This window comes from Rhamphochromis longiceps, linkage group LG9 (assembly GCF_057381845.1).
Source record: "Rhamphochromis longiceps isolate RC_006_pf linkage group LG9, R_longiceps_female_GT1.1, whole genome shotgun sequence".
In the NCBI taxonomy this organism is placed as follows: domain Eukaryota; kingdom Metazoa; phylum Chordata; class Actinopteri; order Cichliformes; family Cichlidae; genus Rhamphochromis; species Rhamphochromis longiceps.
The window spans coordinates 13,631,050-13,652,284 of record NC_140565.1 but is presented as its reverse complement, the minus strand read 5'-3'; the positions used below and the strand labels follow the sequence as shown (position 1 = coordinate 13,652,284).

General features: G+C 41.9%; 2 protein-coding genes across 6 annotated transcripts; one reads left to right on the top strand and one right to left on the bottom strand.

Moving 5' to 3' along the window:
• Positions 1-4: 4 nt before the first annotated feature.
• thtpa (thiamine triphosphatase) lies at positions 5-6,565 on the bottom strand. 3 transcript variants are annotated; one of them, XR_014913285.1, is made up of 5 exons: positions 6,424-6,565; positions 4,676-4,745; positions 3,928-4,407; positions 3,667-3,827; positions 5-2,131 (listed from the first exon to the last, which is right to left on the bottom strand). XR_014913285.1 is itself a non-coding variant. In XM_085418375.1 (4 exons), exons 2-4 carry the CDS (start codon positions 4,743-4,745, stop codon positions 3,727-3,729), a joined length of 651 nt encoding a protein of 216 aa, XP_085274501.1. In that variant the 5' UTR covers positions 6,424-6,565; the 3' UTR covers positions 2,501-3,726. The 3 variants fall into 3 exon arrangements, 2 of the variants coding, with proteins under 2 accessions (XP_085274501.1, XP_085274502.1); XM_085418375.1 differs by lacking the exon at positions 5-2,131 and having other exon boundaries at positions 2,501-3,827; XM_085418376.1 differs by lacking the exon at positions 5-2,131 and having other exon boundaries at positions 2,501-3,827; positions 3,928-4,404.
• Positions 6,566-7,169: 604 nt separating this feature from the next.
• Positions 7,170-20,883, top strand: zfhx2 (zinc finger homeobox 2). 3 transcript variants are annotated; one of them, XM_085418372.1, is made up of 5 exons: positions 7,170-7,312; positions 9,453-9,611; positions 12,155-12,212; positions 12,541-16,718; positions 17,315-20,883. In XM_085418372.1, exons 1-5 carry the CDS (start codon positions 7,307-7,309, stop codon positions 17,717-17,719), a joined length of 4,806 nt encoding a protein of 1,601 aa, XP_085274498.1. In that variant the 5' UTR covers positions 7,170-7,306; the 3' UTR covers positions 17,720-20,883. The 3 variants fall into 3 exon arrangements, with proteins under 3 accessions (XP_085274498.1, XP_085274499.1, XP_085274497.1); XM_085418371.1 differs by lacking the exon at positions 7,170-7,312 and adding an exon at positions 7,342-7,896; XM_085418373.1 differs by lacking the exon at positions 9,453-9,611 and having other exon boundaries at positions 7,192-7,312.
• Positions 20,884-21,235: the final 352 nt, after the last annotated feature.

The window sequence follows — 21,235 nt, the reverse complement described above, 5'->3', positions numbered from 1 at the left end:
AGGAATTTTTACTCAAATATATTATTTTATAATTTTATTATTTTATTTTGTGAAAGAAATATAATAAATATAATCTATATGGATTATATAATATAATTAGAATATATATAATATATAATTAGAATATTTCGTAATGTATGTCGTATATTTATATGTCCAGAGCATGTACAGCCCATATAGGCTTCACATAACTTTAACATAACGATAAACATTAGACTGTAGTCGTACACTGAAGGCGCTCGTAATGAATGGACTTGGACTCTTCTGGCTAGTAAATTTAGTTTTTCATATTATTATGTATTTATTTTTTGGGTGTGTGTGTCTGGTGGTGGTGGTGGGGGGGGGGGGGGGGGACCTTCTTCTCTTCAAACTAAAATGAAAACAGCACACAGAGTAAAGTGGAAGGAAACTAAAAATGATAACATGTCAAGCTAAGCAACTTAAAGTGCCACTAAGCAATCTATTTTATTTATTGTGAACGACTGTACTGCTCATTCCTGTGTCACCTCAACGTAATGAATCAAGTCTGAGGTTGCTCATGGTAAAGAAGGTGTTTGTCATCTATTCCCGAAGGGCGGGGGTCCTATAATTTAATAACCCGTCTATTTTTTGACACCTGCGTTATTTAGGTCCTACAAAACAGTCTACCAGTCCCCCAGGATTTGGCTGCCAGGGCCACTGTGTGGACGTGGGGCTCAACTAACCGAACTACCTTAGCCTCTAAAATCTACATTTTGGAATGTGTTCCAGAGGGTGTCACAACAAATAATGTGTGAATATGAAGAGAAGAAGGTCTGAGTCATCAAAGCCCACAACATGTGACTTCTGAATTCATGACATGTCTGCAAGCTCTTTATCGCTAAACAATTTGCTGACAGCGTACAGGAAGATTCAAACAACATACCAACAGCTGAACCACTAATCCAGGGCCTCTCACTTACAGATGGGCCATGGGCTGAAAACGGACTCATTTCATGTGTTACATGTTTTACAGTACATTTATTTTATTATTTACCAAACACCAGTGGATATCATGCAAGTTATATCTGAGGAGGGACATTTATAGGCACAAAACAGCCTCGGATACAGGCTATAATATTGTTAGGAATCATCCATTATTTAATAATCACTGCTTTAAGAGTTATTGTTTTAAATGATGATTGGTGACTCTAAACTGCCTATAGGAGTGAACCACTCATATTTTTTCACCAGATATAAAATGCAAACAACCTCAGCAGAATTTACTCTTGGTTTTGATGTATGGCTAATAAATTTCTGCTCCAACATCTATCACATTGTAAGCGTATGCAGACTGCCTTAGGTTTACTCTGTGTTTCCTTTGCTACAAGTATGACCTCCTGACTTATGGGCCGTGGTGTCCATTAAATAAGTGTTGTTGCAGTTTGAAACATTCAGACTTCTGTTGTGATCACTGTACATGGAAACTGTAAGTGGTAACAGGCAGTGACTGATCTAGAAAATTTTACATGTGAGAACAAAGGAGGAGCAAGAGATCTACACAGGGTAGCACATACCTCTGTAAATGGTACAGAGGTATAATAACTAATTATTATATCGTTATCTCTTCTAAGAAAACAAAGCCCCTCCCCCTAGATCCGCCCCTGATAACAGGACTGGTGCTTATACAGCAACTTTCTACTCAGTTTGAGCACTCAAAGTGCTTTGTATAATAAATCTAATTCACCCAGTCACATACAGCGTCATGCAGTGCTTTCATCTATACCTACACACCTTTAGCTAACATTTTCACACACTCACACTCTGATGGATGAATCAGGGGAAACTCAAAGGGCTAGTACTTGCTCAAGGATACTTTTTTAGCTGGGAATCGATCCACTGCATGTCTGATTGGTAGATGATGATGGGTTGTTTTCTTTTTAAATTAAGGGATCATCTACATTCTGCATGACACAGGACTGCCTGTGTAACAACTCCTGCATGAAGTTGGCCTCCTGTGCAGTCTTCCTGTGAACAAGACCAGCTGTCTGTGCACAGCAGAAGCCATGGTGTGTGTGGTGTGAATTCCAGGTGTCCAGGTGGATCTGCCTACAACAGGTGCAGGAGAACCAGTCTACACCTCTGAGAATCCTCCTCCATTGCATCCACCTGACTGGACATGACCCAAAACGAAAGAGGATTATCCATGGATGACTCTGGTAATTTATCATTGATACAAGCTGACGTGGAAGAACATGAATTTTTCTTTGTAGCTTAAAATATACAGTGTTTTCCTCTTGCTAATGAATATATCACCATTAAGTAGATATTGCACAGGACTATTAGAAATGTTGTCGTTAACAGACAGAAGTGATGGAGCTTAAAGAGCCAAACTTAAAGTCACAGTTTGTCCTCTAACTGTGTGTTTCCCCTCCTTTTTCTGTAACCACCACTGAACTGACTGATTTCTATCTAATCTCTGGTACACATCATAACAAAGAAATCTTTTTGAAGAAAACAAACAGATAGTCATGAGGCGGGAAGCTTTTTAATGACATCACTGGAGCACTTTTTTTTCTCACCGTGAACAACACGCTCAGTGCAGCCCCTTGTGTGTCTCTGAAGCAGGCAAACATTTTCTCATGATCAGATTTAAGATGATAATAACTCTAACAATGCATGTAACTGTAAATGTAAACAATAGGTTGAAGGAGAAAATATTTCTGGGACAATCAAGATGCTGCGCAATAGCTATTTTGACTTAAGTAGCAGAACATGTTTTTGTTTAGTTGAAAGGTTGCAGTCCTCACTCTGTTCTTTGCAACCTGTTCTGTGCTTCCTGGGTCTTAAATTGGATCTAAAACAGGCTATTTGGACCCTATTTATCCATAGCTCCAACTTACAGGTGTGACCTGAACGTGCAACATGCAGGGAAGTTACTGTTTTGGAAGGAGTGCAGCTACAAGGATACACTCACTAAATGTGTGTGATTGTGCCTGTTTGAGATGTGGCTGTGCACAGGAGGCTTTTGTTTTGTTGGGGTTATAATTTGGGTTTTAAGGGTTAAAACTAGGATTTGGGTAGGGTTTGGCCTTTAGGATTAAGAGGATGGACAATGGATTAATGTCACTAAATGTTCTCATACAGACAGGAATACAAACATAGCTGCACCCTCCGCCCACATACACACAACCAACTGTAGGTATTCATTTATCATTGTGTAATTACTTAATAGTTACTTAATAACGACGTGGACATGACAAACTAATTAGTGCCTCCAAAAACAGTCTCTCGTAAAGGTGACTGCTTGCAAAGCATGGCATACGTCAAAAGATATGTATCTACATATAACAAGTCAAATTCTGAACGCTAGAACATTCAAGTGCAAATGTTTTTAGTGAGACATTCAGATTTAAATACTGTGAAGAAAGTTTCTTTGAAAAGACAATGGGACGGTTTCATCACTCTATAAATGTGTGCCGAGCAATCAGAAGATCCTCTGCCACATGTCACAAACCAGTTCCTCCTCTTTGTGAGTACACATCTTTACTCTCGGTAAGAAAACATTGTCATCATTAGCAATAAATTAATATAAACTCTGATCGAATGCCCAAACCCATCCCCAAACCCCCTAAAACATAACCTCACATACAAAAAGTTCACGTAGCAATTGAGTTTATAAATCTATACTTTATTACAGAATATTACCTTTTATAGTAAATAAGACCTTTTTTTGTTCCCATATTTGTACAGATGCAGTATGATCTCTTACAGGATGTGTTCACTAAGCAGTTTTGCATAGTGCTCAGGGTGATTTCTTTTGAGGTAAACATCCATTTTTCCTTTAACTCGCTGATCTCCAGTAAGCCCTGTGAAAAAGAAGAGAAAAAAGTCTTCACTACTTCACAGGTACGCTTAATAATACACAGTATAAGGCAGTGGATGTGTTAAATGTTTGAGAGCGTATACCCAGCTTTTCTGCCGTTTTTCTGATCTTCTCCAGTGCAGCCTGCTCATCTCCTCCCTCTGATATGAGGACTTCTATCTCCCCCACATGATAGCCAAAGTCAGCCTGGTCCAGATCGATCTGCACGCCCTCCTCCTTTAAAGTAAACGAGCACCGTGCTGTTGTAAACTCTGCAAAGCACACCAGGTCCAGTTTGCTCAGCCACGACTCATCTTCCTGTGAGAAGCCCGCCTCTGACTCTCTGTCCTGTTTTATGACCTCTTTGACTCTCAGGTGAATTTCAGGCAGGCTGGTTATCTCCTTGTAACGGGTGCACAGCGATGCTGCTGCTTCACCCTGCTTCCCGCTCTGCGCTTCTGCTGTCGGGCACTTGAGCTCCCAGCATCCTTTACGTTTACGCAGCCACATGTCCCTCAAAGTCAGGTGAAACTCAGGAGTATCGAAATACTGGTCGTGAATCTGCTGTTGGCCAACGCAAACTGCTGATGGAAAAAGGGATTTTTTAAAATAGATAATTTAATAAATAAAATGTAAAAAGGCTGATACAGATAATTAAACTTCATCATTAACCAAAGACAGATGGCCAGTGTCACTACAGTTAGACAACAACCACAGGAATTAGTGCCATTAAATGCTGGAAAAGCCTTTCAGTGGCCGTTTATAATTCGTCGTGGATCAGAGCTTCAGATAAATGCCTCCGATCTGACTGGATTCATGTGTAAATGTGTGGCGGACAAATTAAACACATACCCCCGATCTCCTCCAGTTTTTTCAGGGTGTCGGCATTGCATAAAAATTTCCTTTCCACTTCAACACTCATCTAAAAGAAAACAAACAAGAAAAACAAGAAAGAAAACATGGTGAGATCCAAAGTGATAGTGTAATGCACTGCAAATACGCCCACGTCTACTTTAAAGTCACTGTAGGAGTGATATAAATAGAATGGTGTATGTTGTATATGATGAGTTAATGCTCTCATTGGTGGGCAGAAAGCACAGACTGACTGTGTTATGGGAAATGTTTTGTTATGTTGCTGTAACACCACTGCTGATGAGTGGTGGTGAAGATGACCTGTTGGGGGTTCAAACAGAGCAACAGACGGGAAGGAAGGTGACTAAAGTGAATTTGAATGTGACAAGATTGTTAATTAGCCAACAGGCTGCTTTGAGTATTTCAGAAAGTGATGATCTGCTGGGATTTTCACACAAAACCATCTCTAGGGTTTCCAAAAAAAAACCTTCTGAGAAAGAGAAAACATCCAGAGGGAAGTAGTTCACTGGGTGAAAACACCTTGGTGATGCCAGAGGTCAGAGGAGAATCGCTAGACTGCTTTGAGCTAATAGGAAGGAAAAAGTCAAAGAACTACTTGCTACAACCAAGGTATGCACAAGAGCATCTCTGAATGCACAACAAGTCAAACCTTGAAGCAGACAGGCTACAGCAAGCTAAGAACAGGACTAGAAAAACATTGCCTTGTCTGATGAGCCTCGATTTTTGCTGTGACATCATGATGGTAGGGTCAGAAACTAGTGTAAACAAGAAAGCATGGATCCATCCTGCTTTATATTAACAGTTCAGGCTGCTGCTGGCAGTGTAATGGTGAAGGGAACATTTTGTTGCCACATTTTGAACCTCTTAGTAGCAACTGAACATGGCTTAAACACCACAGCCTACCTGAGTACTACGGGAAAAATGTTAACTAATTTGATGGCCCTCCATTGCTCGATGGTGGGGTCAGAATTTAGCGTGAACAACGAGCTAGCAAGTGTTATTTTTTGTTTTTCTTAATAAAAGTGAGTTTACTGTACTCAAATGCCCTCACCAGATCTCAATACAGCAGAGCACCTTTGGGATGTGGGGGAACGCAAGTGCAGCTGGACAAAACGGCAGTAACTGTGTGATGCTTTCATGTCTATGTGGAGCAAAATCTCTTAGGAATGTTTCCACAGCTTATTGAATGTATGCCATGAAGAATTAAGGCAGCTCTAAATGTAAAAAATCCAATCCAGTACTAGCAAGGTATACCTAAGTGGCTGGCAAGTACTGCCAAAATTCAGCCTGTAATTTAACCTGCTCTACACTGAAATACAGTACAAGCATCAGTAATAATACAGTTATACTAATATAATAATATTAAGAAAATTATATAACCTTTAGTTTTCTATATTTTGACTAAAATTAGGTTATATACATAAATGTCTTTCCTCGTAAAAGGTTGTTTACATTGTGCTATTGCTAATGATATGCTAACTTTCTTCCACTTAAACAGCCACCCCAGTTACTATTGACTGTCCTTAAATGTTATAATGTAACCTATGTATGTTACAAAATAACAAAAAACGTATCTCCATTAGTAAGTTACACCGGTCTAATTATCACACTCGAGCCGTTCAGCCCAGGCGGTGCAGCTGCTGTGGAATCGTGCGGGAGCTACATGTCAAAATCAACAATATGAACCACAGAGTCTCCAAAAAAACACCAAGTGTACCGTCACACACCTTCACGCATCAGCTCCTTCACTCCAAACAATTCGGCTTTGAAATCAGAGAAAAAGCTCAATCTGTGCGACCGCTACACGTCAGCAACGTTTGATTTCGCACAGGCGCAATTAAGGACACCTATTGGTATATTCAGGAAAATCACTTCCTGTCCCAGAAACGCAGGGGACATACAGATGGTGCAGTTTTAATCCGCTCCGCTTCATAAATATTTATCCCACATAGTCGGCTGTTGATGTGCGCCACACCTATAGTTTGAGTGAAAACATGTCAGAATTCGTGCGGAGGAGGGTGTGAGGAGGCCGGCGAAGGGAAGCTCCGCGGTCACATCTCCATTATTCAGCTTTAATTAAGTCGTCACACTCTTTGTGACAATCTAAGTTGGCAGAATGGGGACTCATTTATTATTCACCTTTTAATGTGAAAATGAGGAAGAGCTCTCGCATTTAAGGGGCATTCCGTGTAATTTGAGCATTAAGATATTTCTTTCTCCCCCCACCACCTCTCTAAATGAATATATCATTCATCCTCCATTTCCCCCTTTTTCTCTTTGTCTTAATTAATTCTATTACCCAATAATAAGCGATCAGTGTTTCAACATACATTAATTATCTGTAATATCTGCGGGGTTACATAAGGGATTTGATTGCCGTGTCTGTCCCCTCTGAATGTCAGCAATCAGCCTCGGGGGGAGCTGTGGTCTGTTTACTAGAGGGAAGAGGGGAAGGAGAGAGGGATAGGGCGAATGAAGGGAGGGGGAGAACAGGAGAGAGAGAGAGAGAAAGAGAGAGAGGGAGGGAGGGCAGGCAAGAAAACTTTTCACTTCTGAGGAGCCACAGAGGAAGCGTGTGTGTGTGTGCGTGCGTGTGCTGGAGCGGCGACCATGCAGGTAAAAAAAAAACGCATTAGCTAATTGCTCCGAACTTAATTAAACGCCATTCGCGATCGGTTAATTGTGCCGATTTGAGCGGGGAGAGTGGCCTGCGACTGCTACAGGATCGAGCAAACGACGGATCGTGCCCCATACTAATCCGATCCCTCATAGAAATCCAACATTAAATCCCAAACTTTTTTCTCTCGCCTCTCGTCTCTCTCTTTTGCCTGGCTCTCCCTACACCACCCCCATCGTCGAGGCGACCGCCGCGCACGTACTCTGCTTTTTAACTCGCTTTTCGGTGTCTAATTCTTTCGCCAATTACGGCTCGAAGCTCTTAAAACGCTAGTTTAAATGGCCATGTGTTGCACCGTGAGTGTTTAAGGTATGGATTTGAGCGCTAGGACGCGTCCAAAAAGGGGGTCTTGCTGGGCGGCGAGGGAGGAGGGGGTGCGAGTGCTTCTAACACATCTGTAAGCGGAGCCCACGTTCATTAATTAAATGGCTTTAGTCCGGCTAGGCCTCAATTTGCGCTGTTGAGCAGCAGGCGGCGGGCAGTGCAACACTAGATGCCCGACTGGCAGCCTATAATCAGAGGGGTAAGGAAATAACTCGAGGCCGAGGTTTTGTTTTTTATTTTAATATGAAGCCTATGAGTCTATCGTCTATCCTGGGTAAACTCGCTCGGTTATTGAAGCTGCAGTTTCCCCACCTGGCCGAGGCAGAGTTTTGTAGGGAGTGTAGAGCGGCCAGTTGGGAGACAGTTTGAGGAGCGGTTAATTATCTCTGCCTGCTAACAGGCTAGCTAGCAAAGTGACACGACTGTTAATAGCACAGCCCCCCACCCCCTCCTTTTTGTTTATTAATTTAATCATCGCTCAGCCTTAACCGAGAGAGCCAGGAGCGAGATTACGCGGACGCCTGCCTTGTCTTGTACAGTTTCGGAGAAGTGTGGCTGTGACTGCAGGTTTTTATTTTCAGTAAACTAACTGGCAGCCAGCGTTTCCAGAAACACCACTGTAATGCGACGTTACAGGGGGGGCTTCACAGCGCCTAGCTTGCTAGCTAATTGATTCGTCTCTGCTCGGCATAGCTAATTAGGCTGCTCGTTAATTAGCCAACTACGGCCAAGAAGATGCCAGTTTAGGTAGGTCTTCTGCTTTTGATGATTAAACTCGTGACTAGGAGCTATTAAACGCGATACACTCTGCAGATGTAGACTCGTCGAAATATTATCTGGTCATATAACCCTGCTAGCTTGCTAATTGGCATGACGAGGAAGTGAGGATGGGAGCTGTGTTGGTATTTCTCCTCATGGGCACGAATTCCCGTGTTTTTCCGCTGCACCTTTGATTGTGAATTTTAGCCGAAGTATACATGAAAGCTCTGTGGTAATATTCACACTACCAGCGGTTTGTTTGGTTTCCTTAAGACTGTATGGGAGCCCGAGTATTTCATTTATTTTTTTTAATCCTGCACGGTGAGCGAGTACAGTGTGGTATCAGAATATATGCAGTATGCTGGGCACATGTTCCTCGTATTAGTCAAAACCAGTGGGGATATTTGTGATCTGAGAGACAGTGTACTTGTAAATTCGGGCAGTGCATGTTATGATTTGCATCGAGTGTGCTCCTCTGGTTATTCTGCATTTATTTCGGTATTGTATGTACGGATTTATTGTCAGAATGGCAACAAAGATATGTTTATTAAGTCGATCTTGTATCCAGGAGCAACTTTGAGTTCGCATCAGTGCCTTGTAAATTCATCTACGAGTGTGAGGTGTACTCATTTACATTACAAAGCTGCCACTTAAACAGTTTGAGTTGATGTGTAATTGGTCGTTGTGGACAAATAATAGCAATCTCTTTAGAAAGTTAGAAGTGCAACTCTTGTGACACTGAGGTACTTATTTGTGATTAGATTTATTGACGTGGATATTCATCCAGTAACAGTTTGTCTTGGTCTGTGTCTAACTCCCTCCTTGAGCTTGGTCAGTCCCTTTCATAAACTGCAGTTATTGCATCACATCTTAATTTCTTTCTTTTTCTATGAAATACTTTATGCATCATTTGTTTTGTTTTGCTTTGTTTTTCTTTTTCGCAAAGAAACCACTCCTGAAGGGCAGGATTCTCAAACGTCTATTTGTGTTTGTTAGGAGGAGTCTGGAGAGGCGGTGTGCAGTGAAAGGAATGGGGTGGCAGAGTGGTTGTGCCCCCTGTGCCAAAAAGGGCAATCAGACAGATCTTCCCTATCTCTACATCTCACCCAACAACACAGCGTGCTTTCATCGTGTGTCGACAGGTTGCTGGATATTGTAAGTGTGGCATGGCATTATGGCCAAAGTATGTCAAATTATGGCTGAGTTCATGTTTTTCCCCCCTCCTTCCTCTTGTTATACAGCCTGATTATATTGGGTAATATATCAGTTACGTGCATAATGTTTAATGATCTCACTTCTTCCTGGCTGTTATACAGGGATTAGACATAATAACTTAAATCAAATTCACAACTTCTTAAAAAATTTTTTCCTGTGATGCTTATCCAACTTAATAGTTGCCTTTGAGGCAGGAAAGTTACACAAGCCTTAGTGTCGATGCTATAAATGCTGGGGTAACAAATGCATGATTAATTAAGTGACGAGGCAAGCACAGAAGTATCAGAAGTCATGGTGATGAATGCAAAACAGGAAAAATACATTGTCAAAGAGGAACAGTGGTCAGAGATAGACTGTAATCTACTGTTAAAATAAAACCAGTGCGCCAGTGTTTAGTGCTGAGGTATTGTAGTTTCCTCTCTGTTGTAGCTGGCATAGTATGAAATGCATTAGAAAATTGGCATTGTTAAGCAATGGAAAACACAACTAAGCCAGTTAAATTCTTAATTTGTAATACCGTTTACTTAAAATCAAGAGGAAAAATGTATTTCTATACAACCATTGGTGATACATAGATCTCAGTAGTATATGCAGTACCGTGCAAAGTATTGAGTCACTCCTCTCTGTGTATGTGTCATTATATATATATATATATATATATATATATATATATATATATATATATATATATATATATATATATGACTTTCTGAAGGTCTTTGAAAGGTTTTCTTTGAGCATTGGCTAATTTTTTTTTTTACTCGCCTTTTCTTTAGTCCATGTACTGACCATTTTCAGAGGAAATGGTCAGTACATGGAGAAACAAATGTTTTGTTTGTTTGTTATAGCACCTAACTGAAGGGATGAAACTGTGTTGAATGTTGTCTACACAACGGAGAACTTGACTAAGAACCATTTTTAAAATGTATTTTTAGACACTTTGTTACTAGCAGCTTGTCACAAAAACACACTTGTTCTCATTTCTTTAGGTGACTATTTAAAAATGTCCAAGATCAAAGATAACAGGAACCAGCTTTATTTATTTATTTATTTTTCACCGATAGGGTGAGCCCTTCATGGCATGGTGTGCAGTGTGCCCTTAAAAAATTGAGTAAACTGGACAAGTGGAGGACAAAAGAAGTGGTAGCCTTCTAAAACTATGATGAATAGCATCTGAAAGTCATGTCCTTAGGAAATTGGCGGGACAATCTAGTAAAGACCTGACACAGAACCTGAGAGGTGCATCTGGCCCTTCAGTTGATCCATCACTGAAGCCTCATCTGAAATGGTCTCAGTGGAAGGGTGTCTGTCAAAAAAAATCATTGAGTAAAGGAAACTGAGAGAAAAAGCTGAGGTATGACAAAGTACACAAATCTGTGTCAACAGATCTTTTTTTTTTTTTTTTTTTTTTTTTTTCACTGAAATTATTATCAGTATTTTATAGAGGAGGCTAGGACAGTACAACAGTGATCATCCTTAAAACACAGTGGAGGCCCTGTCATTGTTTGGAGCTGCATTTCAGTCATTGGTGTTGGGGATCTTGTGAAAATGATGAATTATGAAAAGCAATGTCAGATTTTTGAGCTACCATGCAATATATTTTAAGAAGCGGTTAATTTTTGCTGCATGACAGTAATCCCAAACACACTGCCGGTGAAGTAATATTTGGATAGAAGAACACAAAGAAACATTCAGTCATGGACTGACCTCCCCAGAGCCCGGACCTCAACATTATTGAAGCTGTGTGGGATCATCTTGGTAGATAACAGGAAAAAAAAGTCAGACAACATCCAAAGAAATGCTTTGAATGTCTTTCGAGATGCCTGGAGAACTATTTCTTAATACTACTTAAAGCAATGATAAGGGTTCAGGCTGTGTTACTGGTTAAAAGTGGTCATACCAAATATTGATTTTAAAACTTTTTAGAATTGTGTAAACTTGCTTTAAACTGATATTTTCATCTGTGTTAGCGCAAGACTTTTGCACACTACTGTAATTAATAGTAGTTTAAAATGTGATTGAAGTAATTTCTGTTTTCATGACTTTGTTTGTGCATATCCCCTTTGTGTAGTCAGGACTGTGATCGTTGTTTAAATAGTTTGAACATCTCATTGTTTGGCTTAGCCTGTTACCGAGTATGTCACTTTGAAAGTATTTAAGTAGCCATCACATTTGAAAAAGTAAGCATCTCTGTGAACAGTCTGTAAAGAACCACGATGGTTTAGTTGTGTATAATGTTAAGAAATGAAGGGAATTTTACTGGTGGCTCAATTGATCAAAGACTACTTAATTTATGCCTGAAGGGTAATTTGCAAATTAAAGGCAGGCTCGCTATGTGTAATATAACCACACATCAATGAGTCACACCCAAATGTTGTGCTTCACAGAAGCTACATTATAGCATTCAGCTCATCTCGAAAGAGCCATTCCGCAGTCAAGTTTGCTATGGAAATTTTGCTGACTCTCTCCTTTTCTGTTATCAGGCTGTTCTAAAACGGGCTGCCCGTGTAGACGAGGACAAAGGCGCTCACAAGTCCTCAGGTGAGAGTGATGCTTGTTTTTGTAATTAACACATGAGAAGTAAACTATAAAATTGAAAGGATAATAACACATGCCCGTTGTTGTCGTAACCGCACTAATTGGATATCTCAACAACTTTAACTTGGTTGACCTTTACTGATTGATGGTGATAATCTATTTTAAAACTATGTAAAGACAAAAGGAGGCTCGAAGAGTAAGGTTAGAGCATGCTTTTGGAGTGGAAAATCCTCTCACTTATACAAATTACATGCCGTATGTAAATGTACATTTATTGTTTACTACACCACTGATTTGATTTTGATTGTTCATTGTGTATTTATCTTATCAGATGCTGAGTCTTCACAACTGAAGCCTGCTGAAGACATCACTTCAGACCCCTGCAAATCTATCAAGAGTTCAGACGCTACCCAGACGCTTGGAGACAAAGAGATGGAGGAAGAGAGAATAATGGAACAGGAGGGAGGTGAAGCTGAAGCCGAGCCAGAAGAGGAGGGAAATCCACTTACAGGAGCCAAACAGCAAAATGCAACTGAAAACACAGAAATCCCAGACGCTAGTGAAAAGTCAGTTGGTAAAAACTGTGTGCCAGCTGAAAATAACACCCGTTCATTCAAATGTAATGCCTGCTTGGAAAGTTTTCCCAGCAGAACTGCCTTGAGTGTTCATTACAACTCTGCATCCCACATTCAGAGAATGACAACAGGCTCTGGAAAACAAGGTGCAGAAAGTAGTCCCCAAACTCCTTCAGTTCCAATCCTGTCTCGGCCATATATATCAAACAAACCCTACCAGTGTTCTGTATGTCGAGTCTCCTACAATCATGCCATCACCCTTGAGAGCCATATGAAATCTGTCTTGCACCAGACCCGCAGCAGAAATGCTGGAATTGCTGCACATGCTGCAAACAGCGCAGTGGCTGCTGCTGGTTTGAGAGGCAGCGCTGCCAACCCAGTAGTTACCACGTCGGAAAGTGGAAGCAGTCAGTCAGCTACCTCCACCAACTGTGCTGCTCCTGGGACGTTGATGGTGACTGCTGCGAAAGAAGGCGAGCAGATTCCAACTTCACAAGTGGCTCCCTCCCTCCTCACTTCCCCTGTGGCCTCAGCTCAGGCGGTCTCGGCCTTTCTCACCCTCCTCACTTCCAGTCCCAACACGCTGTCACACTCCCTCCTCCCCTCCCTGTTTGCAGCTAGTGCTGCTCCTGGTGCCGCTGCACCTCAGCTTGTGCCTCAGCCTCAAATGGTCATGCCCTTGATCTTAAATGGGCTCCAAGCCCAAACCCAGCAGCACCAAGAGAACCAGCAGGGCCAGCTCCTTACCCAGTGCGTGCCACTTGTAGGTCTCAGCACAGCCCAGCAAGCCCTTCTAACCCAAAGACTTAACAGCTTACAGAACCAGTGGCCCTCTGCAGGAGTTCCAACAAACATACAGCTCTGTGGGGAAGAGCAAAAACAGACTTTAAAGAGTGAGAGAGAACAAAAAAGTGAGGCTAGAAATGAGACTGTTGAAGAAAAGATCTCTGATCAGGTCAAAGATGAGCATAACCGTACTGCCCAGAAACATAAGGAGGAGAACAGTACAGACGTTTCACAGTGTTCTGATATAGAAAGTAACATAAAGGTTGAGAATAATGAAAACAATGGGAAGGCACATGAAGACAGCACAACAGATGGAGACTGCTCAACAAATCAGTTGGACCTGGAAGGTGATAAAGCAGCTAGCCTGAATCTCTCCCCAGCGGGCACAGAGAAGAGCCTCCGCAATAACAACCTCTCCCCTTCTGCATCTGTGCCCAGCAACTCGAGCCTCAGTCCTGTAAATTTAAACCTTACCCTTAGTCCTGATTCTACTCCTCAAAAATCCCAATCAGGCACAAGCCCATGTGGCTCTCTTGGCACTCCAAAATCCAGCTCAAGTACCAATGCCTTAACTAACAGCCAAAATCGTCTTCATTGTAATACAGTGGATTCCATTTATCCAGACCTTCCAGTGCTTTCAGAGTTCCAGTCAGAGGTTCTCTGGGCCTTCTTTGAGTCACGTAGTGAGGCTGATGCTGCAAGTCCTCCCCATGAGGACTGTGAAGCGCTGGGCCGAGAGGTGGGTCTTTCTGAAGAAGAGGTTCGAAGGTGGCTGACCCAAGCTAGACACACAAAACAAAGACAGAGGGCGACAGAGTTGGAACAGCTGACCGGTGTTACAAGAAATTGTCAGAGTTCTGATAATGACTATGATGACGAGGAAAGCTCACTCATAATAGCAGAAGGTGAGGATGATGCTGAACCATTTAGTAATCAGGCCATGGATTTGTCTAGTACAAGAGGGAAACGCAAACACAGGGAGTTGGGAAGGGAGGGTCAGGGAGATTCCTGTCTCACATCGGATTCAGAGAATGAGGTCTACACTTCTGTCATTGTTTCAGATGAGGAAAGTCAGAATGGGTCTTTAAGAGATGATCCTGAAAGCCCTGCTAAAGACGAAGCACAGCGGGAGGTCCACGGCGATAAGGGTTCAGTTGGAGGAAAGGTATTGCGCTCCACGACTGTGTTTCTTTCCGATGCAGAGGATGAATACGAAGATGAGGATGGCGGAGGTAGTCAAGGGGCCAAGAGAAAAAAACAGAGAGAGAAGTTTGAACATGATCTGGAGCTAAAAAAGGAAAGGCAAGACCCAGATGTAGATCTAGAGTTGGAGGCCCAAGGTGATCCTCCAAGCTCACAGTCCAATGCAGCAGATCCCTCTGAAATCCCAACTGGTGCTCTCCACTCACTTCCCTTGTCATTCACTCCCTTTTCTACTCCATTTCTTAGCCCCTATGTTCTCTCCCTTACTCCTTCGGTGGTTGGGGATGGAAGCAAAGTCCCCATCTTTCCCAACCCACCAACCATCACACGCTTCTCCAACTCTCTTCTCTCGCAATCTCTCTTCTCACAAAACCAAACTTCCCACTACCTGTCCAATGGTGACGACTGTGAGTCAGCTCTTGATCTCAGCATGGGCAAAAACAGCTCAAAGTCTGCTCTGTCCTCATCTCTGGCTGATACAATTGCAGCACAGAAGGGACAGTTGCTGGACGGACTTGGCCTGAGGCCCACATCCAAAGGTCTGGTAGTCGTCCAGGTTAAGCCGGAATCTCTTACTGCCATGCCCTCTTCTAACAATGTTACAAACATGGTCAACTGCAGTAATGTGACCAAGTCTAGCATTTATATGAGGCCTGGAGAAAAAATGAACACCACACTATTGGAAAGGGACCGAGAAAAGGAGAGGGAGCAAGAACAGGAGCAGAGGAAGTCCAAAGGAAAAAGGTACCGGGATATGCGTCGTTCAAGGACCATCATACAAGCAGAACAACTTGATATTCTGTATGGCTGCTATTTCAAAGACCCAAATCCTGGGAAACATGAGTTTGAACAGATCTCAGAGTGGGTTCACCTTCCAAAGAAGGTGGTTCAGATTTGGTTCCAGAACATGAGGGCAAGGGAAAGAAAAGGCGAGGTCAGATTCATCGGCGACGGGACCTTGGCGGCAGTTGGCAAACCTCTCATCAAATTTACTTGGCCTCTTTCCAAACCCATATTCACTAACAAGCCTGCTACAAACAATACTGGGGGAATTACAACTACTCCGATTGTTCGCACCCTCATCAAGACAGAGAGGGAGCCTGTAAATGAACTGGCCAAACAAGCGCCAGTTGTGATGAAAAAAATATCCCCCGTTCCTATAAAGCCGAAGGAGATCGTTTCTTCCACCACAGCATCTCCTGTGAGCAGCAGTGCTTCTGCAGTGCCAAAGACCACGCTCGAAACCACCAGCAACATCACCATGGTTAAAGTTGCACCCAAAGCAAATACCCCTGTCCTCTTGGTGCCACCCAAGGATTTGATTCCAATTGCCCCACGACCAGCCCTGAAACGAAAGCTAGAAGATGAGAGTGAGGAAGAAAAGACCGATGAGGAGCGGGATAACGAAAATGAGATTGGTCTTGGACCAGGAACCACTAACCGCATGGTGCCGAAGCTCCCCACAACTCCCATCAACAACAGGCCTTCAGCCACAGCAGTGGTGCCACAAAAACAGAATGGGCTGAACTACTGGACTTCCAAAGTCCCCATTAAGATCAACACTCTATCAAGAGAACAACTGGCTCTTCCTACGCACACAGCTCCTCGTACCATCCCCCCTCCTCCCACCCCCAGCATTGCACCAGTCAGCCCTAACACCCCTAGTTCTGCCAAAGTGGCCAGCCCTTCCACCCCATGTGTAGCTAAATCAAGCCCAACAGAAAGCAGCTTTCTGCCCCACTCATCCAGCCGTAGACCACGCACTCATTTGTCCTGCCTACAACTGTCCATTCTGCAGTCATGTTACGAGACCTGTGCCCATCCCAACGCCATGGAGTGCGAGGCAATTGGCACTGAGCTCAACCTGCCGCTCAAGGTGGTGCAGATTTGGTTCCAAAACACAAGAGCGAAGGAGAAGCGCTGGAGGCTGCAGCAGGAGAAAATGGTAAGCTGACAAGTTTTTCTATGAGAATGACATTAAAAAAACAAACAACTTTTTTCCCTCTTTTTTTTTTTTTTATTGATACATCGTTAAAAATACAAACTTACTGTTTATATTTGCAAATGTAATGCAGAGAGTAGGAACACATGCTTTTCTTTAAAAATATGTTGAATCAGAGTTTTATTTCGGTCTGCTGTGCGGTTTTAGAGGTGGTGTTGGAGTATTACATTCAACCATTTCTACCCTGGAAAATCAGTTGAGACATAAATGGATAAAGTAAAGCAATGGGCATGTATTTCAGTAATCCTACTTAAAAATATCTGACAAATAAAAGCTCCAAATTCCCTCACTAGCTTTCACTACTTTAATGACAAGCTTGCTTGACTCTTGTCTTTTGGGATTACCACTTTATACACATAAGGTTGCTGATATGGTTGAGTTCGGTAATATTGCTCAAATTTAAGGAAACTTGATAACTTGTCCTCAGCAAATATCCAGACAGCCTAAATTTTGCTTTGTTCATTTTAAAACTCTGAACATTAAACATACCTCCTTTCCTTCTCTGTTTGCATCTCCACACTCCAATGTGGGATTCTCAGTCTCCTCTTTCAGGCGGGAAGGTAGACATGAGCTCAGGAAGCTACCTGCAGTACAGCGCTCTCAAGGCCAATCGACCCATCCTGCCCAAGCCTGTTCAGCTAATGGTTACCGAACCTCCAGCTTCCCCAGTGCCCGGTCAGCCGGTGCCAAAGGAGACCCTGACGGGGCGCTGTGATGCTTGCAACGTCTCATTTGAATCCCGGGCTGCAGCAAGGGCCCACGTCTTCTCTCCGCGTCACCTGGCAACCCTGAGAACCACTAACTTTGGCCAGCCGACGGCGCTCGTCAACAAGAGCGGAACCAGCAGTGCTGCTCTTTCCACTACTGTAACCAGCTCTGGCGGTGGTTCTGAAGGGGAGATAATAATCGAGTTGCCTCCAGCGATGGCCACCAGCAACAGTTAAAGACTCAGATCAGGATTGGTCTGCACACTGACTATTGTTGGACCCATTTGGGCTCCTCAGATTTTAATAAACAGATTTGAGCACTAATCCTCAAAAACTAATATTCTTTAGTTTTTGATGTTTGCTCCCCCCTTGCACCTGCTATCCTTTGCTCAACCTACACTGACTTGATATCCGTTATCTGTAGAGCTCACCTGGTATCAAATACAACAGCAGACTCTTTTCTTGCTGCTTGTCACTTAATCAGTTGCTGTCTGATAAGTGATAACACCCCCACCCTCCTCAGAGTTCCCTTAATCCTCATTTTATCCAGACATTTTTGGTCCTAACCCTGTGGTTATGTATTACCTTACTTCTATGACCTTCCTATAATTTGTAAAGGCACTCAGCTTGCCACGCTTGAGCTGTTGTACCCTAAAAACTGATGCAAGTGTTTCCTTTTTCTTTTTTCTTTCTTTTTTTGGCAGAGGCCATGGGGGGATTTTTGGGAAACACTTTTTGGGATAACATGGAAATGCTGACATGTATAACTCCCACTTTGCTCCTGTGGAATTGTTTTTCTCACGCCTACTTTCACTTTTAGGGCAAAGATTGCTTGGATAAAATACGACTGGACTAAATCATTGGGAGAGAAAGAACTGGTCTTAACCGCCACCCTTTTTAATTGCCACAGAAGGGTGAAATGAAGAGTTTTGTCTACTCACTACTTTGGGATATAAAAGGAGGTACTTTGGAGAGAATAGGGCTGTTGAATTGTTCCCATATTCATGTTCATAGTTTCACGACAATCCAAATAGGCAGCGCAAAAAGAGGCTGAGGGAAGTAGAATCTTTGGCATACCGCACTTTGACACATTTTACATTGTTTTGAAATGTTTTTAAGCATTCGAATGCAGGTGTCTTTTATGGAAGGATACGCTGATGCATGTTGGATGCCTTAATATAAAGTGAAATAGTTTTTTTTGTTGTTTTTTTTTTTTTTGTTTGTTTTTTTGATTTTTGTTTTTTTTTTCCCTAATCAAATGAAACATGCTTTAGGTGTGAGTATAATACTTGGGCGTATTGAAGAAGAGCTTTATTCCAAAATGCTTTTACATTAACGTTTTTTTGTTTTTGGGAGAATATTTGTGAATGTCACATGTTTATAAAGTTGTCAGCAATCTCTTGGCCAAGGTGTAGAATTACAAACTATCATGCTTTCACACGTTTGCTGTAAATTTCACTTCCTACCCAAATGTGTGCGTCTCATTTTGGAATTTAGCTCTTCAGACTGGTGGGTGAAGATTACTTTTTTTTTTTTTTTTTTTAAACGGCTACTGTGGGATACACGTCCAAGTCCGGGAGATTCCTGTTGGAGAATTCAGTCTGAATTTGACAAATTGGGCTGATTTCCTCACCGTGTGTGTGTGTTGGGTTTTTTTTTTGTTTGTTTGTTTTTTGGTTTTTTTGCAAATACTATGTATAAAGCCCTTTTCAGACTTAAAATTCCTGGCTTCACTAGTCTCTTTAAAAAAGGATGGCTAACCCCCCATTTTGTAGGTCACTTTTGTGTGCTGCATGGTGCTGCTAAGACTGATGATTCCCCATCCCTCCTACACAGGCTCCGAAACACATCCCTTCTGACTTGGGATTAATGAAAATGCACCATAGAAGAATATTTTCAATGTATAGCAGATTACAAACTGTGTAGAAAACTTGCCAACAGCATGCTCTGTGTGTGCGTGTGTGTGTGCGTGTGTGTGCGTGTGTGTGTGTGTGCGCGCTCAAAGTGATACCTGAGTGTTAACCAGGCTGGCGCACTACCTTTTACACACAGGTGACCTGCATGTCGATTCGGACAAGGAGCCGACGGATGCCGTCACCACTGAAAGGGGCTTTAGACAGCAAAGTTACGAATTTCTGTAATCATTTCAATATTTATACAAATGATACAAAAAGCAATTCAAATCTGGCATAACAGATCTTTATTCTTTTTTTTTATTTTTTATTTTTAATTTTTTTTAAAAGATTTTTTTAGGTCAAAAGCCAAAACTCTAGACTGAGACAGCAGGGTTTGAAATGGTTTGTCCCCCTCCTCCCCATACTTGTTTTCCTCTTGGGTTTTTGTTTTTTTCTTCTCCCCCCCCTCAGTTTTGAAGCAGAGTGGGTGATTCTTGTAATGTTTGTGCTGTGAAACGAGAGCTAATATCTGAAACCACAACAAGGGAGACAGCTGGGTATTACAAGCATCCTTAAGGGACAAACAGATATTCAAATCTAGGAAGCAAATTAGGAAACCTAAAAGGAAAAAAAAAAGTGTGTGGAGTGAGAGCTAATAAGATGGTGCTGTGTTAACATACTAAAGATGTTTTCCTTCAATTTAAGTTGTATATTAATGTTACTATTGATAGTTTTAACAAAATGCAAAACTAAACATGAACTTTTTTTTTGTAAAGAAATATATTAAAAAAAACAAACCTGATATTCCAAAGTAATCCTCCCTTTGCTTTCTGTCATTCAAAAACCAAAAAGCAATCTTTAGGTTGACAGAGAGCAGGAGAGGTGTTCGCAAATGCAAACTGTAAAGGACGTCCCACGGCTTGACACTTGCACTAGTCCACAATTTTTGCACAAGCTACAGGCATTTCAAATGAACACAGCCATCACCACAACATTTAAGAGTCACTCGGTGTGGTTTTTTTGAAACAAGGAGGGTAATGCTGTCCTTTGACAACTAATAATTTCTTACTCCTGTTGGAAACTGTATCTTGTGTGTAAAGCAGGGACTGGAGTGCTTGATCCTCAAGACTGGGATTACACACGCGCACACACATAGACATGGTGTTGCACTGTCCAAACTAGATACGTTTTTATGGAGATCTGCTTTTTATTCTCTTATGTTTCATTGTCACTTTGATTATCACTATTGTTATAACTGTACTACTACTTATACGATTTATTATTACTACTCATCACTGTTTTTGATTATTGATTCATAATGGTTTTAAATGCCACCACTCTGCTCAGAAAGAGTATGGTATTCCTATGAATATTGAACAATAATAGTGGCAGTGTTGTTCTGAATTGTTAGATTTTTGATTAAGCTTATTTTTCCTCCTCACTTGTACCTGCCTTTTGTGTTTGGTCTCCATTATGCTTTCTTTGATATACAGAAAATAAAATCATTGAAGAACAAAGCATATCTCGAATGATTGAAGTGCAGCTGAAGCATTTATTTGTGTGTCACTAAGGTTTAATTCTCCTAACGGAAGAATTACTTCATCTAAGAAGCTTTGCTTGAGTGGCATATTTAAAACAAAGGTCACTCTGGGGGAGACAATCTATGTGACACACTCAGATGTGATTGGAATTAATTTGCTCAACTACCTTTGCCAGTTTACTTGTGATTGATTCGATATAATGGGCAGAAGCGTAATCCAATTAGAGGCACACATGCGATTTCGGAACCGGAACGTCCTGTTTCATTAACCAATAGGAATGCGGCTAAGACCGAAGAGGTTGGTCTAGAATCCTCGGT

What these genes read in the sequence shown, in the direction of transcription:
- thtpa (XM_085418375.1), bottom strand. Translation starts at nt 4,745, where the DNA reads ATGAGTGTTGAAGTGGAAAGGAAATTTTTATGCAATGCCGACACCCTG. An exon ending in AAAACTGGAGGAGATCGGGG is followed by an intron (nt 4,408 to 4,675) that starts GTATGTGTTTAA and finishes TTTTTCCATCAG; the next exon opens with CAGTTTGCGTTGGCCAACAG. An exon ending in AAAAACGGCAGAAAAGCTGG is followed by an intron (nt 3,828 to 3,927) that starts GTATACGCTCTC and finishes TCTTTTTCACAG; the next exon opens with GGCTTACTGGAGATCAGCGA.
- zfhx2 (XM_085418371.1), top strand. Translation starts at nt 7,867, where the DNA reads ATGCCCGACTGGCAGCCTATAATCAGAGGG. An exon ending in TCGACAGGTTGCTGGATATT is followed by an intron (nt 9,612 to 12,154) that starts GTAAGTGTGGCA and finishes TTCTGTTATCAG; the next exon opens with GCTGTTCTAAAACGGGCTGC. An exon ending in GGCTGCAGCAGGAGAAAATG is followed by an intron (nt 16,719 to 17,314) that starts GTAAGCTGACAA and finishes TGGGATTCTCAG; the next exon opens with TCTCCTCTTTCAGGCGGGAA.